Genomic DNA, 14,281 nt, shown 5'->3' with positions numbered 1-14,281 from the left:
GGGTGCCGGTGTTTCACTGTAAGTGTGTATCTGACTGTGCATGTGTTGATAGGCTGAAGGCTGGGTCTTTTTATTGTGGTAGGTATTTTCCTTTCTTTTTTTTCCTTTTTATAGAAATAAGCCCCTTTTCATAAAATCACAAAGAAACTCTTTTTCCAAAAATACATATTTTTGTATGTTTGGGATTGGTTTTTGAGGATTTTTGATTGCCGACCAAGTCTTTCCAGGGCTGAATATTTCTCAGAGATTTCTGCTGAGACTCTCACTCAAACTGGGACATAGTGCTCTGAGGCGGGTGAGCTGCTTAGCTTTATCTTGCTGTTCTTGGGTACAGCAGAGACCTGGCCTGCGCTTTGATACGTCTCTGCAGAGAGAGGAGCAGAACAAGAGATGCAGAAGGATAAGGTGAGGGAACCAAGCGTTTGTCTCCGTGGCCATCGCAGTTACACGCTCGCTCTGCCCCTTCCTCGAGCTGGCCAGACACAGAGCGTGTCTCTCCCAGGGGTGAACGAGCCACGCTGGTGTAGCCCTGTGCCAGCATTGATAAGCCCTGCAGAGGAACAAGGTATGTTACAGAGATGTCCAAGCTGGGGCTCTCGGGGCACGTACGGTTCAGGAGCAGTTCAAGCACACGTTCCCAGCTGGGTCAATATCAGATGAGGAGTAGCAGGGCCCTGCTGGCATCAGGGCTGTTGGGCAATCCGGCCGTGGGAGGAGGCAAGGCAAGCTGGGCTGCTGGGGCCAGCACTGCTGGGTTGCCTTAGGGCCCATCTGCACATCCACCCTAGCCCCCTCCCACCGTGGAGTAATGGGGCACCCCGGGGAGCCATTGTCATCTTTTGTCTGTGAAGCACTCTCCCAAGCGCTCCTCCTCCGAGCTCTTCGAGGTGTGTGGTATATGTTTGGTGGCTCCCAGCCGTATGAAGATTTTAAGATGTGACATGTAGGGTCAAGAAGTTTGGCCACCCCGGGAATATTCGCTCAGACGCAGGGCTGTACTCAGCAGCCTGAACGGCTTCCAGATTCATGCTGGCTCCTTTTCGCCAGCTCGGAGTTCTGGCCCAGCAAATACACAGTTCCCCACACTTATCCACGTACACAAGTTGGCCGCAGAGGTCGTGATGAAACAAAACCATAATGACATTTTTCCCTGATAGACTTCTCCATTCTTTCAAACTCACACTCTCTTAAGGACCTGGAATTTTGCACGGGGGATTGGGAGGAAGGGAGGGGAAAAGGAGTGAAAGTCATTAAATAATTGAATTGCAATAAACTGATTTTTTTCTGGCTCATGATGGTATTTCACTGTGTAAACTAGGAGGAAAAATAAACAGGGGATTTAGTAGTTTGGAAGTAGCTCAAAATTGAGCAGCCGTTGGATTTTCTGACACCTAGCTCGAGATAGTCCAATGCTACCGACAGGACTCTCCTCAGGGATCATTTCCATCAGTCCAGCTAGCTGCTCTGGCTAATTTCCTACCGTTTTTTCAGGAGGCTTATTTGCCAGACAAAAATACAACAGGCTGTCAGAACTGGATACCTCTGGGGACTGGCAATGATAATACAATACAAAATAGGATACCAACAGGTCAAAGGTTTCCATTTCACAGAGTACTCTAATGACTGAAAGTCATTATTGCTATGCAGTCTGTTTGAAAAGAGTAGATGGATCTCAGTTCAGTTTTTAATGGGCCAGTGTTACAGAAACAACCTCAAAAATTTGGCATCTTTGTTGGCAGTCTCATTAGAGAAGCCACAGAATAAATGGACAAGGATAATAAAGTCTCCTGCTGCTTTTGATCCTTTCAGGTCAAATCTGAGTCATGTTGGTTGAAGCCGTGTGTGTATGTGGCGAGCTTACCCTCACACTACGTATACTGTATCAGCTCTTTGGATAAACAGATGTTTGGCCCTTTGGTCACTACAACTGTGAACTTGGCAGTTTTCACCATCCCTAAATTCACAGTTGCTGCTGTTGTTGTTGTTTTGCAGATATCTTTTAAAAACAAAAAGGGAAACATTGTGGACCAGACCCTCTGTTGGCGTTTTTCCATCCAAGTTGGTGGAATTATGCCAACACCCACATTGTCTCTCTATGTATTTTCTACCTCTGCTTTCTTCTGTCTCCATCCTTTTAAATGAAGATAGATGAAAATAAGCAGGAACCTCCTCGCATTAGGAAATATCTTGGGGGAATTGCCCAATAAAAAAGTTGACTATTGTTGCTTGGCTTTTTTAAAATCACCTTGCTATTGCCTAGAAGTGACCAACGCTTTCACTTCCCGGTGACCTGGTCCAGCAGACACACAACCACTGATGTTATCAGGTCCTAGCGACTAGATTGCAGACATGTGTAACCAGTCCTTTCTGATTTCTCTTCTCTGCTTTCTCCTGGCAGATGAACCCAGCAGGTGCTATTTCCACGATGGTGATGGAGTATGCGAGGAATTTGAGCAAATGACCAGCATCAAAGACTGTGGCGTTTACACTCCCAAAGGCTTCCTCGATCAGTGGGCTTCCAACGTCTCCGTCTCGCATCACAGTGACCAGCAGTGTCCCGGATGGGTGGTCATCGGTCAGCCAGCAGCGACCCAGGTAAGGAAAGCGTACTGCCTTTCCAGCCCTCCAAAGTGAAGTCCAGGAAGGAACAACGTTCATGAGCGTAGCTAGATGGTCAGCGTTCACGTGTGATGTTACCCCTGCCTGTTAACTTGCTGCTTCACCAAGGCAGGCCCCTGAGAGCAGTTTCCCTCTTTCTGAGCCTGATTAGTAGCGATGAGTTTAAATTCAATTCCAATCATCCAACTAAAAACTGGCTGAAATTGTGGCCTGCTTGATTCAATAAGCTGTGTAGGAGTCACCTCGACTAACTATCATCACCTAAAAGACTATACAGGCTCTCTGCAGCTAGCACAGGGTGCTATCTTGTGGGGATGAGTTCTGGAGGCTAACGCCGAATAATACAAAAGAGCGTTCTTTCTTTTTTAATAGTTTTGTGTTTTCTGTCTCCCAGTTTCATAAAAGCACCCTATTGTTCTATTCTGAGAAAGGTCCCGTCCATTCCCAAAGCCATTCATTAGCTTTAACCCCCTTCTTACATGTCTCCTTTGTAACATAAATAGCTCCAGTTACCATAACTTTACCTTTTGTCTCCCTGAGAGAATTAGATCCAAATGAGTTCAAAAAGACATTAGATAAATGCCTGGAAAACAGAGCTGCACACGATGCAGATGCAACAGTCCAGATGCAACCTGACTCAGGAAAGCCCACATTGCTTATTGTTCGTTTTTTAGAGGATACAGCAGGGAAAGGATCATCATATATAAGAGCTGCTTCGTATATTCCTCCTTCAGCCTCCACCATTGTCCCTTGCTAGAGACAGAGCAGTGGATTAGGTGGGCTTTTGGTTTGATGCAGCAAAGTTGTTCTTGCAGTCTAATTATCTGGGAGGTGTCTTGAGTGGGCAGTGCAGAGAGGAATGCCGTGTCACAGATACGACAAGCAGATTTCTCCGTGAATAGTAAACGCTAAGCATTTCCAGTTGGCTTGCAAGAGAAAACATCTTTATCCAAGAGACTTGGCCTTGTTCACATTGCACAAGTCTGTAACAAATTAATGACCAGGTCAGTTTTAAATGCACAAAGCGTGGTTAGCTGGCATAGTACCAAGACAGAATCCCGAGCCCAGTATTGCCTTTTTGTCATGGTCTCATTTATTATTTCACACTGTAAAAGGAACTTTCCTCTGGACCCCTACCAGTGCCTTCGTAACTTCTTTCTCGTTTGAGCTCCCTGTGCTGTACTACGGTCCAAAGCCCGCTGTCTCCAGTTTAGGTGCTGCTTTATGTGCATGTCCCCAAGCACTCTGTCCCCGTGCAGCCGCTACAGAGAGCTGCCCTGATTTTCTCCTACTGCTCTGGTAGAAACGCAGCCACGCCATGCAGCAGGTAACATATGGTCCTGGGGTGGAAAAAACACCACCACGCGCACGCACAACAGAAAGCCCTGCTGTGTAGCCACAACTCAGGCGTGTTTGTTGTACCCAGATGAGATGAAGTTGTCACAGCCTTGTTAAAAAAAAAAAAGGCAAAAAAAAAGCTGTTGTATTTATAGGCAGAGCACTAGCATATCACACACTGGCAGAGTGAATGGGAACATGCTCCTGTTATTGCCTGGCCCCTGGGGAGATAACAGTGTGCTATTTACTTCCAGCAAAAGGAATTTTTGCTTTAGCTCAGCTGGTCCTATTACACCAGTTTGAGTGCATGGGGTTCATTGACCTTTTTAATCATATATGTTGAGAAAGTCTTTGTTTTCCCCAGGAACAATTCAGCCTCGTTGGCTTGGGAAAGCACCTGACTTGTCACTCCGGAGAGGTTAGGTGGGGCAGCAGGTCATCAGTCTGTTAGCTAGCGGAGATGAAAATTAACCTAAGATCTCCTCTAATCACTGCATGTAATGATCGCTGGTGTGTAAACATGTTTGGCTTCATTATCTGCACAAGCATTGAGCCTTAGGGGTTTTTTGTATTGATGAAAGGAGCACCTTTCCTCACTCAGATATCTTTCAGAGTAGGTTGTGTGCTTGCTGGTGTTGTGCTAACTTTTCGTGTTGTTGCTGGGTAGTTTCCTGATTAATCAGAGTGGCATTTGTGTTGGCTTCTCATCAAGAATGCCATGAAAGATATGTTTGAGTGCAGTGCACAGCAATATACAGAATACATAAGCTGCCTGTTTGTTAGCCATCCCCGTTTCTCATAATTGCCCCAGCGCTCTCAAGGTACTTTAAAGCATTTTAAGCATGTCCTTCATGATTTAAAATGTTTCTCATCCTTAGATATCTCAACACCCGTTTCTCTGCACGTCTGTCATAGTTTTGCCTAGGCTGTTTCTGAGGAGTAGGCATCGCAGGTTGGTTTGTTATTGTGGTATTTCTCAGCAATATCTGCCTGCGTGCGCTTGTTCACTGTTGGAGGATTGTTTACGAGCACAAGCTGGAGCACACTTGCTTGTTATTGTAGGGTTGCTTCTGCAGACTGACCACTGTTTGCTCAGTTCGCCTAAGACATTGCCCATTTCTGCAGAGTTGGTTGTTCCTTAGAAGTAGGGTGCCCGCACTTGCTTATTATTTTGAGATGGATCTTGCAGGCCGGTTCCTTACTTGTTAGTGTGAGGCTGCTGAATGGCAACATACTAAGCGAGGAGGAAAAAAGTTCACAGTATAAGGTTTGTTTTGAACAACAAAATGCTTACAAAGAATGACACGGTCTTGGCGAAGAGATACACATTTGAAAAATGGAAAGGTCAAACAGCCCCCCCCTTTAAACAATCGCTCTTTCTGCAGAAGCAAGACTGATAGACAGCCACTTCTACTTTCCTGGCAGCCACTCTTCAGTGCTGATTAAGAAATATTCTCAGTACTGACAGCATCATATTTAGAGCCTAAGAGGACCAGTCAGCAACATTGCACCAGCACAGAAATGCGAGCACCGATGCAGGGTATTTTTACAGTTTGATTTCTAATCTGGCGTCCTCCGCAGATCTTGAAGCAGCCGCTGCTCAGTACCTGTTGCCAACTGCAGGAGGAATTCAGCAATAAGGACTTTGCACACTCTTGGGCTGCTCTTTTGCCTACTGCTCTTGCTGTGAGTTTGTAAACAGCCTCTCCTTGCCATCCACTGTGTGTGAAATATTATCAGTGTTGATGTACTGGTTGTGTGGGGTTTTCTACAGCACTGTTTATTTCTTGGGGCCTTTCTTGTGCTAACGATTATTGATGCTAGCATTAAGTCATCAGCTGGTGTGTGCTGGCAAAGACTACAAAAAGGCAGTAGCGCTGGGCAGATTTATACTAGCTGAAGGACAGATCCAGAAGGCGTAAACAGACAGACAAATGGTGCTTCGGCTGATCTGTTTTGTGAATAGCTGCAAGTTTTTCTGTACTGGAAGTCCCCAGGGACTTATTTCCCTGACCAGTTTGTACCCCGCTAGGGTCAACCTCCTTTTACCAGCAGGAGGGGGTAGGACATGGCCCCCTGACACCAAGTTAAGCACACCCGGGCTTGACAACGCCTGAGTTTAAAAAGCCAACTCATGGCCTACCTGGACGACCCCTGTTTTATCATCACTGGTGAAGCTGCATCGGTGAGGAGTGCCAGGTAGGCACACGCAGTTGGATTAGGTCGCTGTAAAAGGTTGGCTGTCCTGGAGGGTTCAAGAGATCAGGGTCTTGCACTGACCTTAGTCGACTCAATCTCCGTGCTCTCATTGCACGCCAGTTTTGTTTTACCGCAGTTTTCACTGGGTTGCGTGCATTAGTATGTTAGTCTCTCTTCTGGAGTAGGTTGTACTGAGCATGAAGGATTTGGATATTTTGGTAAAGTGTCTTTTCTGTACAGATGTGCCTTTGGAGGAAGCCTCTGACAGGCCTGTTTCGGGAGGGCTGCTCCATGGGTTGGGTGCAGACCAACCATGGGAGGCTGGAGATGCCATTTCTCCTTTCCTCTGGCTGGTGGCTCTCCTGCTTTTGGAGAACTGATTCGTCTGCAGTTTCCTTTGGGGCCTTTATAATAGAGAATTATAAGAAGGGACTAATGGATCTTTAGGTGACTTATTATTAACCGTGTTACTCCTGTTATGGCAATGCGTGCTCAGGACATAGAAGTTGGTGTGTGCATTGGCGATTTAGAGGGCCAGTCCCCCAGTAGCTATGACTTTCATTGCATTTCCTCCCAGTTGTGCAGAAGTTGTTTAGACCAAGTAACCATATATATATATAAAATTTTTTTTTTTCTCCCTATGCCGTTGTCCGAGCCTGGTTTTCCCCTGTACAGAAAATGCTGCACAGCTCAGGCACAGTTAACTGAAAGGGGACGCTTTCCCAAGGCTGCTGGGCACAGACAGATCCTGGGATTCGTTTTCGTTCCCGGACTGATGAACACACCCTGTTCTCCTCCGGGTACCCCACAGGGGCTGTTATGGAGTAAGAAGTTGTGGAAAAGGATTCTTATTACATCTTTCCCACAAACAGAGGCCCCCTCCTGCCCCTATTACAGTTCCCACAACTGCACTCGTCCAGACTCACTGCAACAAACCTATTCTTCCACCAGCAGCAGAAAGATGTCTAGGATTGCAGTATGTCTGAAATTGCCCACAAAAGGAGAAGACAGGAACACAAAAATATTCTGGATACTAGAAGAAATACTTGGAGCAAGGGCTCCAAGAGTGGTAAGAAAATACAGTAACAAAATTGAAGAGAAAGATGATGAACTTCTCTGCCACGCAGTTTTATTCTGTCTAATAAATATAATGCTGAAGATAATTCCCCAAAGATCTAGCAAAGCCAACAAATAGAGTAATCTTGAACAGGAGTGGGAAGAGAGGAAACCTGCAACTTTTAATGGAGAAGCCATTCCTTTCCTTTGGGGTGATCTTGCTGAGAAGAGGGAGGGTGTCTGTCTGTCGGCTCTGCAAGTGGCCCTTTTTGAACTTCCCAATTCACAGCCAAGTCCTGTTGCTCTTCAACGGTAAGAGTTTTGTTGTGGTTGGAGGGATAAAAAAATCCCCATTTTTAATAAGATGATTTGCGTTGCAAATGTCTTTGTTATTTATAGCCGAGCCAGGCTTTGAACCGCTAATCTCTGGAGGATGACGGCAGAATCCCACTAAGAAAAACCATTAATGGAGGAACCATGAGTGATCAGAGACCAGTTCTGGAAAAAGATGAACTGGACACTGTGCACAGGCTGTCGCAAGAGGAATGTAGGTTTGCTGTACGCATCTGAGCTCATTTCCAGTACTGGCTGATCCACCAAAAGGCTTCAGCTTAGGTTACAGAGTCTCAAAGTCTAAAGTTAGTTCAAGGGGGTCCAAAACTTCGTCTTTATTTCAGCCTTCCCCCAGATACTACAGACCAGCCAATTTGATCTTTTGCCTGAAGGCTGGAGCGTCTGGCCCTGACCATCAGGCACATTCAGGCTGGCATGCTCCTTCCTTGGCTTAAGTGATTATATTTTTCATATTTTTTCAATGTACAGGGATTAATTAAGCCTTATCACAGCCACACTGCTTGGTTTCCGTTCCATTTAATAGAGGTGGGAACCGGAGCACAGAAAGGTAAAGCTACTGTTTGAGGATTAAACCTCAATATCCTTCAGAGATGTTGCAGGCACTGGGCATTATTGAGCCTAGACCTCCCCAGGACTAGGAAGTTCAGGACATCTTGAAAGGGAAATGTTCGAATCTTGGATAAAAAGAAAACTGTTCAGGGCCTGCTGAGAGTCGCTGTCTGGGAGCAGAGATCTGGAAGGGGTTTGGGGTCATTAAATCTGCATTTTAGCTCTGTCAGCCGCCTCACATCTTCCCGTTTGTGAATTAATCAGTCTTTATCCTAGCACAGTTTGGCTGTTTGTTCCCAGTACAAAAGGACTGGAAAACTGTCCCACCAACTCCTTCTTTAATGGCTAGAAACCTTGTTTCCCACCTGTCTTGAGGGAAAGCTGGATTTTGCAACCTTTCTGCCAAAGGAACTCCACTGGTCCTTATTTGCACGTTTGTGTTGCTGGTTTGCCTCCTTGGAGGAGGTGCCACATGCGAAGGGTCCACACCAAGGTGGGGGATGCTACAAAGATGTGTGCGAACATCAGTGCCATGGCTCCCGCTCAGGAAGGATCTCAGTGTGCTGGGGAGGTCTCTGAAGCAAAATAAAATGAGAAATGGGATTTCTAGGTAGGCTGGCTTGAAAAAGCCTCAGTTGCAGAGAGATGGCTGAGAAAGAGCATTACCCTTAAGGTCGATCCAGAGCTGGAGAAAAGGGGATGCTGCCCATCACCTGGCTGCCTGCTCCCTGCTGGGACAGGCAGTGATTCCCTCCCTCTCACCCCTCCGTCCCCACGTCTTCCCGTGCTCCTCTGCTCCTAGCAGTAGTAAACCAGCGGAGCCCATGGCTGATGTCGTAGCCTCTGGCTGGTTTGTGTAAGGGGAGGACAGAGAGAACACAATGAGATGTCAGAGGAGATTCCAAGCATTTTGCCAAACACTCAAGGGATATTTTTTTCTTTCCACTCCCCTCCCCCCTTAGTTTTTAGAATAATTTTTCAAGAGCACATATGCAAGTCATCTAAGGGAAACAGAACAGTGAGTACCAGGGGCTGGTACGCTGTGTTCCCTTTGTGTACTGTACAGAAAATAGATAAAAGAAACAAAGGATGATGCAGAGAGCAAAGCAGCCATCAGTACTCTCAGAGAGGTTCAGTATGACCTTTTCAGAGATGAAGGTCAAACCAAAAATCCTCAGGTGCCGGAAATTGGTCCTGTCTTCCTAGGACCAGGAGACATTTACCACTAACGAAACGAGAGTAGAATTCCATGCCATTTGTTGTTGCTAGAGGCGAGAAGAAAGGCAAGAAAGGAATATTGTCTTGGATAATAATAAGGATTATGTGCTTCTTTAGGAGGTAACTTGCCATTTTATGATCATATCTGCTGTACACCCAGCCGCCTACCCAGATTACATGCAGTAATAGAAAACAGCTTGGACCCCCCGGCATCAGTGAGCTGGAAAGCCGGACCCCACGACAGCGGCGGTGCTCGTTAGCATGCGCTCTTCTGAAAGGAGACCCCCCTCCTCGGCCCTTGCCCCTCAACCTGCCAGTCTCTCTGTCTGCTGTTGCTGCTCACAAGCCTTTAGATGCAGAGCATGTCCAGCCGTAAGCGTGGGATAGCTCTCCTGCATCCCATCCGGGTTGTTTGTCTTGGGTCCCTCTCCATTCAGAGCAGAATGATTTTGCATAAATGCATCGACACGTCTGCTTTGTTCATGCATGAAGGGTCCTCGGCATTTCTCATCCCACCCCCGCCCCAGCCGTCTTCTCCCTACCCCCCTGGCATGTAGCTTCACCAGCTTTTGCATGATTTCCCTGTGCAACAGCGAATAAACCTGCCTGAAGCATTGCCGGTCAATCAAGCGCAGTTAAAAATACCCAGTCGATTATTTTGGATAGAATTGAAACAAGTGATCGGAAGGAGAGGACGGAAAAGGGTGCAAGAGCGAAGCCGTAACGGCTTTTACTATGTAATTTGGTTTCATGTTCTGCACAAGAAAACATGTAAAATATGTAAACAGAGCTCTCCAGGATTGTAATGTAGCTACAAAGCCACAGATATACAGGCAGGCAGGGTGCTATTCTTCAGCAGAACGGAATGCCATCCCCAAAACCACACGATCATTTCTTTAAGCCTGAAAGTAAACTTTCTCATGCCAGGAGCGGAGAATTTATTTTTTTTTTTAAATGAAGGATTGTCTGCACTACTTGTTCGGAGAACTGTAGGCATTTTAGCCCACATTGTCATAAGAGACCTCGTGTTTTGAATGCCAGTGAATTTTAGGGTGTTCATCTTGAGATGTCTCTAAAAGGCATGGTTTTTGGAGGATGGTGCTTACCCAGCACTGTCCTGAAGGTCTCTCAAGTCAGTCCCTCTGTCTCCACCTGCAAATAAGTATCTGCTTTAAAAAGGAAAAAAACCTTGAGCTGCTCTAAGTCTCTCCTGAATCATGCTGCCTTAGTTGGCGTCTTAACTGTCGAGGAACCCCAAATCCGTGCTCAGTTTTGGAAATACTGCCTGTAAAGCTGGAGGATCACCGTTTCCTCTGAGGTCATTTCAGCGGTGAATCTGGTAAGAAGACATGATTCACCCCTCTGGTAAGTGGGCCCAGCTCCCTCTGCTATCAGCAGGAGCCTCCCCGGACTTGTGTTTCCACCGTAGCCTCAGGGTCCAGCTGCAAACTTTAATGCGTGCCAGGAAATGGGTATTTGCATGATCAGTGCTATTATCTGTCTGTGCATGTACCTACTCACTGGGAGAAGCCTCATTGCAGGAGAACATCAAGTTCTGTTTAGCCATTTTGGTCATTGGGCCAAAATCCTTATGTTTAGTGCTTTGGGCAGTGGATCTTATTTTCCCATTTTTTGGTGATTAAACTTTGCGTCATCACCCTGAGAGAAGACAAGTCTGTTTTCAGAGAGGGGAAGCTGAAGCGCGGGGTGGAGATGACTTTCCTTCCGCCTTTCTCCAACCAAGTGTCTTCAAAAAATCTGCCCTTCTGGCAGAGCAGATCTGTTCCTGGTGCACTGCACTGTGTTTGCACTGTGACCCTTACCTGCTGGAAAAGGAAAGCCTCGCTGTATGGAAATTTAACTGTGTCCCAGTGGTTGTTTCTGGTGGGAGAGGCCGAGACCGAGCAGCCATGATTTCCTCCATCCCCTGTGCTCCCAGTCTGTCCTGCCAGAGCCTGCTCCTGGGAGGCAGTGGGGCTGAAGAAACCATGAGCCTCCTTCCACAGACGATGCTCATAATTCAGTCCCCAGGGTGACTTCTTTGGGGAGCAGCTGGGAGTTTCTGTGAACACCCCTACCGGCCTGGGACATCAAGGGTGAAACACTCCAAGTGGTCTTTTGGTTTAATTTGTTGGAGTTTGAGGTTTATCAGATCAACCAGGGCTCTTCTGAGGTTAGAGGGAAGTGACGGGCTTCCCCAGTCACCTGCAGCCAAACCTTTGCTTGGGTGCAGATGTGCATGGGCTGGAGGAAGCAGCTGGCCGCTGCTCTGCAGGCTCTCCCTGGATGGTCCAACTCATTCAGAGGAATCTGCTCGCGCGGCGGCAGTTCTGTTACTCAGCAGTTTCAGTGGGAGAAGCCCGGTGAAGCAAGGGGGAACCTTCTGCTTTGCATACCACAAGCCGTGCCTTCAGGTATTAAGAAAAACAAGCCACACGGTTTAATCTTAATTAATGCATGCTGACGTAGGGCTGAGTAGTTGGATGGGAAGCCGAAAGGGTTTGACTGCTGAGGTGTAACCGTAGTTGGCTCCCCAGGACGGCACATGGCAGCTCTCCTCCGTGCCCCCCCGCCGCACTCCCTGGGAGCCCCGCCACAGCCTTCCCTCCCGCTATTAAATTCAGGGCCTCTTCCCAATGTATCATCTCCCTGGATGTATCCAATTAAGGCCTGTTGACAGCCCAGAGCAGACTTATACCCTTAGGATTAGAGGCATGTGTACATCTTCATATAGGGAAGGACAACAACTGGGTGGCTGGCTGGCTCGCTGGGAGTGTGGTGTGGGAAGCTGAGCAGCTTGGAGAGGGAAAAGGAGCCAGGGCGAGAGAGATTTGCACCCCCAATTATCCTTGCATGTGGAAACGCTGTGTGATGAGGGTTGCGTGTGGTTTACACAGCATGTTTACATGGTCCATAACCCTAAACAAAGCTGAAAAGCATGACTTTAACTCTGGAAATAAAAGCGCTGGAAACCCCTGGTTTTCTGCACATGAGAAAGTTTTGTTCTTTAAACACACAGATGTTTTTAAATTAAAAATCACTCTTTTGACCTTTCCTGAATGCGATCATGTGGTCAGAGCTGACATTAACCACTGCACGGCTGTTTGCTTCAGCCGCGGGCGAAGCTTAGCGAGCAATCTTCAGCGCTCGTGGTAGCACCTGCGTTGTCTCACAGCTCTCGGAAGCTGCTCCTGCGCCCCACGTGCACTTGGGGCGGTTCAGGGGAGGTGGGGTTAGGTACCCGGATATTTAGGGGCTACTCCTACTGTGCTGGAAACGAAAGCATTGTGGTTTTTTCCTCCTTGCTAGTTGAAAAAGATGTGGCTTAATTTTTTTCCTATTTGTCTCTCTTCCTATCAGAAATGTTGCCCAAGTGCTTCTAAGCATCTCTGTCCATCTCAGCCAGTGTGTTACTCTGATGGAGAACTCCTCATCGAGCTGAAGTTCTTTAGGGATTTGTTGTTGCTTTTGGGCTTTCTCTAACTAGCTGTATGCTTTCTTTGTCCAAGCAAATTTATAGGACCAGCTTTGGGAAGGAAGGAAGGGATGTTACCAAGCCCAATCCTGCTTTGCCTTGCAAGAGTGCCAAACCAGCAAAATTACAATGAATCCAGTGAGTCGGATCCACTAATACAATAATAAAAATATATTTAAGATCCTCCTAAAGTGTAGTGCACATTCTGCCTTTGACAGTTTGATTTTCTGATGCCAGCTGCTCCCAGATGAAACGCTCCAGTCAAAGGAAGAAAAAAAAAAAAAAAGGAAAAAAAAAAAAGGCTTTTGCTTTGCTCATCAGTGGTGGAAGCTTATGGGATGGGATTGTTTTCCTTTGCTGCAGCACCCCCACAGCCAGCCTTGGCCCGCAGTTACATGCAAGCTTTGCTGTAGTGGACCTAGCTGGTTCAAGTTAGAGACAGGCAGTTCGGGAACCCGAGTGTGCAGCCAACAATAATGTTCTGGCTACTGTATTTGTTTAACCTCGCTCTCCAGTGGATGGATATATAGTCTGTTAAAGCACTTATCAGTCTATAATGCCTTCACACTTTTGTGAGCAGCAATGTGGAAGTTGTAGACAGGAGCTTTTGCCACAGATTGAAAATGTCTTTTAGCTTTAATGAGGCTGATGTTTGCAAAACTAAAGATATAAGGTCTTGTTTGGCGGCTGTTTCTTTATGCTATCTGTCTAGCGGGTTGCATTTGGCTGCTGTTTCTACCGGTAGATGTATTTGTGTATTTGAACATAATAGCAGAATGCAGTTTAGGGCTAATTCTAAGAATTATGCCTTCTAGGTGAGATCCTGGCAGTGCTGGGGTGGAAGATGCTGTTGTTTAAGAGCAGCATCTTTATGTCCTACTGCTGTGTTGAAGAAATAGCAAACCTCCAATATGAATAAACAGGAGCACATGGCACACCTTCATGTGCTTCATATGAGACTGTATTCTGTGTGGCTGTGCACTCGGAGGTATCTCTTGCTTTCGCATCCTTTCAGGTTGCATTGCTGAATGGCAAAAGAAGCAGGGGCACGTACAGATTGCACTCATGAGCTCCAAATGCTGGTGGGCTTGTGCAAAAGTTGAGTTGGTTATTAAAACCCATTAATGCAATTATTTCTTCTTTTTCTCGCTCTTTTTCTGTAGTTTCTGGCCCTGGCTCAACTGATGTCTTTGGGGTGATCCTTTGAACCATGCAAAAATCATCTGGTTAGGGTTTTGTTGTAAAATCAAAAGTCCATATTGTTTTTTCCACAGGTCCAGCTAGCATCCTAGATATTTTGATTACACCTGGCTGGTTGTCAAAGCCGATGTGGGTTTGGGATAGGGCCAGTCAGAACTGATTTACAGTTTTTTCAGGTATACCATGTGAAGTTTATAGTTTTATGTGATTTTGATTTGAACTCACCGGTTTTAAATGAAGTTTGCTTTGAATCTGGAGATAACAGAAATTCAA

General features: G+C 46.5%; 1 protein-coding gene across 1 annotated transcript in view; it reads left to right on the top strand.

The window, feature by feature from the left end:
• Positions 1-14,281, top strand: part of PAPPA (pappalysin 1) — a 179,479-nt gene that overhangs the window by 105,336 nt on the left and 59,862 nt on the right. Inside the window, exon 10 of the mRNA XM_075170430.1 lies at positions 2,399-2,595. Coding sequence (XP_075026531.1) covers positions 2,399-2,595 — 197 coding nt within the window. The remainder of the gene's footprint in view (positions 1-2,398; positions 2,596-14,281) is intronic.

This window comes from Calonectris borealis, chromosome 21 (genome assembly GCF_964195595.1).
Source record: "Calonectris borealis chromosome 21, bCalBor7.hap1.2, whole genome shotgun sequence".
In the NCBI taxonomy this organism is placed as follows: domain Eukaryota; kingdom Metazoa; phylum Chordata; class Aves; order Procellariiformes; family Procellariidae; genus Calonectris; species Calonectris borealis.
This window is presented reverse-complemented; position numbering and strand designations above follow the sequence as displayed.